This window comes from Montipora capricornis, chromosome 9 (assembly GCF_036669925.1).
Source record: "Montipora capricornis isolate CH-2021 chromosome 9, ASM3666992v2, whole genome shotgun sequence".
Classification (NCBI taxonomy): domain Eukaryota; kingdom Metazoa; phylum Cnidaria; class Anthozoa; order Scleractinia; family Acroporidae; genus Montipora; species Montipora capricornis.
Genome location: NC_090891.1, coordinates 31,624,773 through 31,634,772, shown reverse-complemented (window position 1 = coordinate 31,634,772; position 10,000 = coordinate 31,624,773). Strand labels below are relative to the sequence as shown.

At 41.0% G+C, this 10,000-nt stretch overlaps 2 protein-coding genes across 6 annotated transcripts in view; both read left to right on the top strand.

Moving 5' to 3' along the window:
* LOC138015308 (uncharacterized) overlaps positions 1–5,819 on the top strand; it is a 7,614-nt gene extending 1,795 nt beyond the window's left edge. Inside the window, exons 2-6 of one of the 2 annotated variants that reach the window (XM_068862293.1) lie at positions 963–1,031; positions 1,187–1,265; positions 1,710–1,771; positions 3,411–3,483; positions 4,234–5,819. In XM_068862293.1, coding sequence (XP_068718394.1) covers positions 978–1,031; positions 1,187–1,265; positions 1,710–1,771; positions 3,411–3,483; positions 4,234–4,655 — 690 coding nt within the window. In that variant the 5' untranslated portion in view covers positions 963–977 and the 3' untranslated portion in view covers positions 4,656–5,819. The remainder of the gene's footprint in view (positions 1–962; positions 1,032–1,186; positions 1,266–1,709; positions 1,772–3,410; positions 3,484–4,233) is intronic. The other variant, XM_068862294.1, reaches the window with a different exon arrangement.
* A 2,627-nt stretch (positions 5,820–8,446) lies between these two features.
* Positions 8,447–10,000, top strand: part of LOC138015829 (uncharacterized) — an 11,415-nt gene continuing 9,861 nt past the window's right edge. For 2 of the 4 annotated variants that reach the window (XM_068862948.1, XM_068862946.1), the window contains exons 1-2: positions 8,447–8,667; positions 9,087–9,284. In XM_068862948.1, the coding sequence (XP_068719049.1) occupies positions 9,095–9,284 (190 nt within the window). In that variant the 5' untranslated portion in view covers positions 8,447–8,667; positions 9,087–9,094. Of the gene's footprint in view, positions 8,993–9,086; positions 9,285–10,000 lie in introns of all 4 variants that reach the window. The other 2 variants (XM_068862949.1, XM_068862947.1) reach the window with 2 other exon arrangements.

Below are 10,000 nucleotides of genomic sequence, written 5' to 3'. Positions count from 1 at the left end.
CGCTGCACCTGAGATCGCGAGCAGTTGATAGCTTGACGTTGACATCACATCTTTGGGTTCGGCCACTTAGGTGCGACAGGAACCACCTGATAGCTGCCTGGTCAAAACCCAAGAATGACATATCTCGTGATCAATGATTTCGAATGCCTTAGCAAGGTCAATGAAAACGACATGACTACACATACGAGCGAAAGTGCTAGCTGGCAAAATATGAGAAACGTAAACTATCTAACAGACAACAAGAAATACTAATTAGCATGAAACGGAACACTACCTTAACGCAAGTAATTAACAAATAAACACTGTAGATAGCGACAGGCTAAGATATTACAGAGCTGTCAAGGAAAACCATATAGCAACGGACATGTATCAGTATTTAGTTTTTCAATTAAGTTTCCAATTTCCAATTTCGAGGGATCCACTGTAATTGGCTATGCTGTAGTGGTCTCCCCGCCTAAAATTATTTTATTTTATTATTATTATTTTTTTCTGCTTGTATTATTTTCTCTACTTTTTACTTATATATATATATATATATATTGTATTCCAGTTAGGCGAAGCTAAATAAATAAATAAATCACCCACTTTGCCAGACTTTATATAACGTTTATTTTCGCCTGCATTCCATCCGCTTATTTTCCGAATTGCAAAATAAGGCGTGTATGACGAACTATCCAGTTTAGTTGCGTATTCGACGACGGCTCGCACTACGCATTATGCGTCTTGTAACCATCTTTATGACCAGACGAATTTAACAGACGCAGAAAAAATGTTTGCCCAAGTTTGTGCCAGACGGATTATGCGTCTTACATAGATATTCCCGTCTTAACACTAGACGGACTGAACATGAGAGACGCATAATTCGTCTGGAAGTCTGCTATTGAATAAACGTTGTGAGTTACCGTGACGGCGTTACAGATGGCATCAAAGGTTCAAAATGCGGTCTTTAATTTTACCTTCAGTAGACTCAAGTTCTGATGGCTTTTCACAGCAAACCTACAGGCTACAAACAAAAAGTACCAGAACAAGAGGTAAATTAACGATAAAGTTTACTTTACTATTTTGAAAAAGAAAGTTAGGAAGACTGACCAACGTAATTCGCAGAAATCATCAAGTAATATCTTGACAATTTACATGACTGTTGAAAACGTCTATTAACTGACTTCATTTTAATTTTACTTTATAGATATTGCCTCGTTTGTTCACCCCAAACAAGGCTCGTCGAGCTAACGACTGGCTACAGTCTGGTAAATACAGCTACGATGGTAAGTTAATCGCTATTGGCTGGTAGATTAGGCGTAAGATTGTTGGTGCCGAGGGTCTGTTTTTTCTCACTGGCCACTCGGAAAATACCTCGTACAATATTCAATAAATCTCTTATGTCTCTCTTTAACATGAAACGTTCACTCATTTTGACGCGAGCCTGCGTGTTAGACTTGGATTTATCTCTTTTTTCAGCGCGCGAGTAGGCAGCGGGAGAAATACTCTAGCGCACCCATGCGCATGTCACCTTGCTTGCTCCATTGAAATGATCTGAAATTGGCGACTAACGTGTGTGGACTCTGTTGAATATACTTTGAAAAATGAAACAAACAATCCCAAAATACCATACCAGTCATCCCTCAGTTTCTGTTGAGAGGAATATATTTTGTTAATGCAAGCCTTCCTGTTAGTTTACCTTTTTACCTTTTTTGTTGTTGTTTCGTCAGAAAAAATAAATGCACTCAAAAATCTTTGGGCAAAAGAAGAAGAAAGACAAGCTACCAACAAGGTACGATGCATCAGTAATTTACCTAGTAGATCCAGTGCTGACACTTGAAAGGAGATGGCAGCAGTCAGCAGTCATAGTCACTACCTTCAAACGTTTGAGTCTAATGGGTCAGTTATGTATTACAAAAGCGTGTTTCAAAGCGTTTTCATTTTGGCCAGTTCAAAAGTATAAACGCTGTTCAGTGCCGTTCAGCGGTCGAAAACAGCGTCGAGAAGAGCAAAGCACAAACGATTTTTTTGTAAATCCTTGGTGTAAGTTTAACTATAGCATATATTAGGAGACTAATAACCGAGCAGCAGCTCGACTGCTACACGTTGCCACATCTTTGGCCAACATCTAATTTATTGATCTATAACTCACCAAAAGACCTAGGACGTCATGATCATTCAGCGTGTTGGAAACCTGGCTTAATTATAGCCTGCGTAGCGAGCGTTTTTGTGTTTGAGGAGAGCTCGGGAGAGATTTTTCCGCATTCTTGGGGAGTCAGGGAGTCAGGGAGTCAGGGTGGTTTAGTGGTCATCAACCGTGCCTCCCACCTCTATGACCCAGGTTCAACTCTGGCCTCGGGTCGTATGTGGGCTGAGTTTCAGTCGATCTCAATCTGACTCTGAGGGTTTTTCTCCGGGTACTCCGGTTTTCCTCCCTCCTCAAAATCGACTCCCGGCCTATTCCATCAGGCTGTGGTGCTGTGCTCCGAGGTCATACATGGGTCGTGTTCAGGGGCCGAGCGCCTAGCCGGCAGCACAGCTCCTTCGGCCCGACCTCGTTGAGCTGCGCCCTTAGTAATTCAGTCTCCGACTGCGAGAAAGGGCGATTAGCAGATCACATATTGTTTTTCTTACTTAGAGCACGAAAACATCTCTTCGAACAGCCTGCTGAACGCTACATCTTTGGTCCAATAGTAACCACAGACGTGCAAGTTTTCATTCCAGTAATCGAGAGGTTAAGCATGACGTTTACGGCCAACGGTGGGCTCCTGCTTTTCATAAAAGCGTGAAAATTATCTCATTTTAACTTGTCTCTTTCTTTTGAGAACTTGCTTGATATCTGGACCTAACAGGACAGAAATGAGCTAATATCAAGCCGGGTTCTTACTTTTTTGGCAAAACCCTAATTTCACACCCGACGTTTGCTGTTTGACATAAACGTCATGCTTAACCTCTCTAGTGTCTTATTTGTGTGTATGTGTACTTGTCTGTTATTATGTTCTGTATTGAATGTGATCTAGGATCCCCTTGTAATTTAGCTGACACTCAGGCTCAAGGGTGAATAACCTCATCCTGAACGTGCAATTGATCAATCGATCAACCCGCAGATTTTGATAGTTCAGTTTCAGAGCAGTGTGCATCGCCATCGCACCGGCTGTCCTGGGTTTCTGTGTTTTGTTCAAGGCTGGATTTTTTCAACTTTCAGGCTGGTAATAAGCCCCCCCCCCTCCCCCCTCGTTCCAAATCGTTTCATATCCTCAGTTCCAGTATATGAATTTTATGTTACACAAGATAGGTTGGCAGGCAAATTGATATGGTAATTGACTGACACCCAAACCTGTCAGGAAAAGCTGATGTGTCAACCGATTTGTCATTGACTTTCAGCAGCAAGAAGTTAATTGAATTTTCCATGACATGCATTTTTATTGCAGGTTTTGAAGGAGAGTTTTAAACCTAAGATGGTGCCCCGTATTCGTATTTGGCTGAACGAGGCCCAAGCCGATGGTTAGTGGCGAACATTTTTCTGCTTAGACAAAAGGGAAAAAATTTGCTACACATCTTGTCAAGATCAATTTAATTAAAGCAATCATCTTACGCAAAATCAACAGAGCGTAGTGATGAACATTTGAAGAATCGTATAGAGCCTGTTTTCACTCACGTGATCAGTAACCTTGTTTTTCCACCGAAACAAAAGGAAACGTTTGCATGATATTAAATGGAGCTCGACCACTGTGACGTCACGTGAAAGCAATCTATTCACTACTTGCACAAATCCCATAATACACCTCTTTTACCCCCAAAAATTTGCATAGGCATTGTTTTCATGTCCCAGAAGAAATTGCAAACGATGATTATGCAAAAATTTGGGGGAGGGAGGGGGGGGGGGGGGGTAAAAAAGAGGTGTATTATGGAATTGTGCAAGTAGTGAATACTTGGAAAGGTCACCGTCAACTTAAGAGAAGAGGTCCCCGATTAATTCTACGCACGCACATGAGCAGTTAGCACCTCGGCCGGTTTTCGGCGAAAGTAAAATAAGCCTTTTAATAAATCCGAGAGAATGATGATAAGGTTTCGCTCTCTTCTCTTCCATCGACGACAAGGGACGAAAGGAGAGAGAAAGAGAGGGCCATCTATATAGGTTGAATTTGATGATACAGTAATAAAAGCCAGTTTGGAGTTCTTAAAAACACACGTAAGCATGCGGATCAAAGAAGGATAACTTAAAACAAATATTTGTCTTACTTTAAATTTCAGAGAAAAAGGCAGTCATGAAGTTATTTCGTTCCATGGCCAATGACCATCCCTTAGAAAACCATTCTTCCCATCCAAAAAACGCATGTGACCCATCAAGGCCAACCGCGATTGCCAGTGTGTCGACAAAGGATTCAGAGGTCACAAAAGCTCAGTCCAGCAAGAGCAAAAAGGTGAATTGGGAAACGCAGCATCCGAGAGTGAAGACCGATGGATCCCTACTGAGCCCTAAGGCACAACTGCGAACAGAATTCGATATTGCTCCCGACTGGCGAGCCCCGAAACGCATTGTTGTTCCTATGACCCAGATCGCGCGGCGTCAAGGCCAAGTACAGGAAAGGTTACCAAGATTGTCTAAGCACGTTTGTCTGAATGGTCCAAACGGACGGGAGTTTGTGATTCATCCTGAATGGATCATACGTTAGTCCTGGCATCGAGAGCGGCGCAAGACATGCCACTTGGTTTCTTGTCCGCTGAGTAATGGATTTCTAGCGTTTAACTCGCAGAAAGCTCAAGTGAACAAGCCAACTCTTGTTTAGAATCAAATAGAAAGCCTTGAAACATGATGAAGAAAGATCGTCCGGGAGAGAGTATTTCTAAGAAAAACCGGCTGTTGTGACATAAGGCACCAATGTCACCAACATCGATCAGTCTATCTCAGGACTACACTCACTTGGACGATCATACTTCGAGCATCAAGTTTTGTTATATGATTCTTGGGCTCAAACCATTTGATAGAAAGCCTTTATTTCAGTTAACTAGCTATAATCGAACCTTTAAAGGGGCTATGTCCCGCAAAATGAAGTAATTTCAAGACACCCAAAATGTATAAAATGAAACATTGCACTCACCCAAAAGCCCATCTGGAGCGTGCAACTTCCATACAGCGTCTGTGAAACGGCGTTTTCAAAAGTATCTTTATTTTTAGACTAGCCCTTCCCTCAGATTAGGTCACAAAACAAAGGCAGTTCCGGTTCGGTGACCCTATGACGTCAGCTTAATTTCTTGTAATTGGTCATCGGGCTCCTGTGCAAGTCTTATTCGCGGGAAATTCAATCTAAAAATAAATCGGTCTGTGAAAACGCCGTTACACGAACACAGTAGAGTTGTAGGCTCCGGGTCATGGGTTCCTGACTAACCTTTAAACCTTTTGAGCAACAGAAAAGAAATACTGCAAAAAGGAAATTAAAGAGAAGAATGGATGGATACAAATGGACAAGATTGAAAGAAGTCGTCCGATGTTGTTCAAGTTTATGGCAAATCACCGGGATAACGTTCGTTTTCGCTCATAATCATGTTGTTTGTGATGTAACGATAATTTTATCAGTAAAGGAATTCCACACTGATTATCATTTTTTAGATCTAAACTCGTGATTAAATAAGGATTTTCTCAAAACACCCTAAAATAACTTATCATAGCCCCTTGAAACTAAAAGCCTGTGGAGTCCTATAAAAGGAGAGATATTGAATGACAATGTGGAAACAAAATTAAAAAGCGGTGGCCTTAGCAAAAAGCTTACATGCATGTAAAATACTTACATATCAGAAACGCTCTGATCTAAATAAAGTTTTCATCGTGAGGCAGAAACTACTTCCAGTTTTAAATCTTCAAAGTAATCGTTTTTTTTTAAATGAATACTGTAGTTTTTTCTGTCTCTCATTGATCAACAGCTGTGTTTAGAGTCTTTAGATGAGAGTATGGAAACACGGCTGTGACATCACACGAACTTTAAATGGTTATGTGTTGCAGACGCGTGTTTTCATTGGCTGGTAGGAAATATGAGCGCGTATCAAGAAAATCTGTTTTAATCTAAAAGTAAAAAAACAACCATTTTCCTTCATTTGTCGAATTGTCCTTGAGAAATATTTTATAAAAGCAATAGAGGACTTTTTTCCTTGTTTCCATAGTCTCATCTAAACACTCGGAGGAGTTGGGAGAATTCGAGACTGCGTCTCGGGTTTGCATAACTGTCGAGAATTCTCCCAACTCCCCCTCGTGTTTAGACGAGGCTATGGAAACACGGAAAACGTCCTCTATTGCTTAAATATATCACGTTATAAGCCGCTGACTATCATTCAGCTTTCGGGTTTGCTTGACAATCCCCATGGGTGAAGATTATACACTGATCGAAGGCGCACCAAATTATGCGGACGTCGTCTGCTAAAGTACGCACTATGGTATGAATCAAGGTGACCGGCAAAATTCGGTTGAAGAATCTACCAGTTCTGAATATTTGTATTTTTGTGATAATGACTCGAGGATAGATACTCGGGAAAAATCCGAATGGTCTTTTCCAGGAGTCGAACGACCTTAGATACTCTACCACCCGAAGATGCTCTTCTACTGAGCGAAAGGAGACTCGTGAAAGCTCTGCCATTAAACTAGGTTCTCGTATGACAATTTTCCTGTTCTACCGCTGGAATGAAAGGGTCGAACTGGAGCATCCTCGCAATTGCAGTAAAATAAGGAATTTGTATATGTTTAAGTCGCCGGTAAATAAATGAAGATGCAACCAATTCTCAGGCCTAATGGAGCAGTCTGATTGGTTGGTTTTGGTCTGGATTTTACAGTACAGACCATTACCATGGAAACGGTCAGTTAACTGCGTGAATTTACGAAAATCAGAAAGTAGCCAATGGCAACAAACGTTACAATTTGTGGATGCATGAAAAAAAAAATTGCCACACCCATTTTATACCGAGGGCTGCGCTACAGGCAGGGCCTCTTGAGCCAATTGCAGAAAAAAGGAATCCGAATCAATAATTACTTTTTCGAGATTCGATGAGCACTCTAGTCCCTTGTTTAATCCCTCAAAATTATAAAGTGCTTTGATCTAGTGACTTTATATTTAGCGATCCTTGTGTATAAATATCACAATCGACTGCACACTGGACGAAAAAACGGTTTTGCCCTTGTTGCAAATTTAGAGCTAATTTACCATATTTGCTCATTCGAGTAAAAGGCAATGATATTTTTGTTTTTTCAAAGGATTTACAGGGGTAGCAAGCTTGAAGCAAATGCAGACATTACCACCTTTGCCAGACTGATAAACGTGATCAAAGAACCACTTTTGAATATTTTGCTCAGGAAAGCAAAGGTGATCAAAGCGTTAGTTCCCCATTATTTTTGCTCAGTTAAGTAAATTTGATCAAAATATCACCTTCCCGCATTATTGCCTGGTCTGGTAAATTTGATCAAAATATCATTTATCACGGCAGTGTTTGGCCTAGTATCAATGCTGCAATTGATGACTTAGTATCCCAATGCAGTCAGGCCTGTCAGCAATATCAGTGAAGCAACCAGAGAGAGCCCTTGATTCCCCGGCAAGTTCCTGCTCCGAGACCCTGGAGCAAAGTCGCAGCGGACATTTTCTATTATAAAGGGAGAGATTACCTTTTCGTGGTTGACAATTTTTTCAAATATCTCGAAGTGGCTCACCTCTCTAACAAAACTAGTGAAGCAGTGATAATGGCAATAATATATATGATGAAATGGTATATGAAATGAATCATATATGAACTGCGGATATGAAATCAAATGAAGCTATGATCTTCGCAGTCATGAGAGCATAACGGGATTCAAACCCCGTTGAAGTCCTGAATTTTTCAGGCTTCTCTACGCAATTGCAAAAATTGCTCTCATAACCGCGAAGATCATAGCTTTATTTAAATAATATACATGTTCGCCCGCCATGGCATCCCAGAGAGCGTAATTGTAGAAAGCATGCCATTTAACAGCCTGAAAATTAAAAGCTTTGCCATTGACTCGGAGATTGAAGTGGTGACCTCAAGTCCGCACTCGTACTTCCCGAAGTCAAATGGGTTGGTGAAAAGAAATCTGCAAACGATGAAACGGTTGCTAAAGAAATCTGACGAATCCGATCAGGACGCGTTCCTTGCTTTGCTGGAGTTTCGCGAAACTCCCATCAGTGGCATGAAGGTATCCCCAGCAGAATTACTTATGGGTAGAAAGCTGTGAACAAGATCTCCAACTTTCAAGAGCCTCCTAGACCTTCAGGTCCGTCAGAAGCTGTTTTTACGTCAACAACGATAGAAAGCATACTATGACCGTGGAACCGGGACACTTGCCACACTACGTAAAGACGAATCAGTGAGAATGCAATAAGGCCGAGAGTGGACACCTGCGGTTAGTCGTCAAGGGGGTGTCACGTTAGATCCTTGCGTGACTTAGCACTCATGCTTACTTGAACTTAGTACCGGCTCGGCCATATATTCGGAATATACACAGATGGGTTAGTATTCCAGGGTGGGGATCAAATGAAAAACGCATTTGATAGTTGTCGAGTAACACTAGTGCAGTATCGTCACCTATTTCTCGCGAGGAGAGTATTGAGGACATGTTGTGAGAGTTTACATGAATAGTGAATTGTATCCTGCTGACATTCTTTTGGCACTAAAAAAATCTGGGAAAGAAATGTAAGTTACTATTAATTGTCTGCCCATTTTAGCTGAAGAAGTTATCAAAACCCACAAAAGGAAGACCACTGGGAATCCAACCAATGTGAGGCTTTGGAATTCAGAATCCAGAGCGTGGAACCCGGTTTCCATCGTATGAAATCCAGCTTCTATAGATTTCGATAGAATCCAGGATCCATTTCAGTGGAACGAGTTGGAATCCGGAATCCACGACTCGGGATCCGGGATCCACTATTACAGGAATCTGGAATCCGAAGGACACCTGGATTCCTTTACATAGATACTTACGTAGTATTTTAAGTGTTCCACCTCAAGTCGTGAAAAGGTACAAAACTCTTCCCTAACCTTGTACCGACACCCAGCAAAGCCAGCTTCACATTGTTTGTAAATAACGTCTTTGCTTTGTTTATAATTTCCAGATCTTAAAATGCTACGGCAACTCACAGTTGTTGTCCTTGCAACAGCTGTTTTTGCATGGGTGGACTGTGCAAGTGTACCAGCTTGTGCCAGTATGAAAACCTGGTTTCCTGGAACCAATCCACTGACCCTTGCAGATAATTTACCATACCAGTTAAGTGTCAGCGGAAATTCCTATTATCCAAGCAGTTCTCACACAGGTACTTATTTTAAGTTACTGCGATTTTCATAATTCTGGGAAATTCAACTTCAAGTGCTAACAGCCAAACTGCGTTTTCACTTCCACCTATCAAAGTTCTGATGCCAACTACTGATAATGAAATCAATCGATGCAAGATATAACCCACCAATCAGCATCTTTGGTTCCCATGGTACATTTGTACATTCAAACTCGATGCCGATGGAAAGCAATGGAATCTGTACGAATCTTTTTACTGAAGAATTTCTAAAAACATAATTCATAATAATATTCGAGCTGTAAAGTAAACAAAAACTCCAATACACTTTCCAGAGGTGGGGTTGATCGTCCTTGTTTTGTTTGGAAATTTGATTGATGGCATCCAAAGCGCTGTTTGGTGCTCGGTGCTTGAAGGTGAGATTCCGCAGAATTATGAGATTTCGATGCAGTTGCCTGTAAAACAGTGTTTTGACAAAAAATGAATGCATAATAGTCAGTATTTCATCACTCTACCTTAACTAAATGCAATGCTGTCTCTTCATTGCCCATGTCTAATCCAATAAATGATGAGAAGAAAATGGAATAAGTGTGAAACAAACTTATAATTGCCCAAAATTATATTTTGTTAAGCTACATTATCATATATTGTTGCTGTTAAGGCAGCACTAAAGTTTTAAGCAATGGAGTAAACACCTACAAAACTTACCAATGTGCTCGTTAAAAGCATCAATGGCAAGG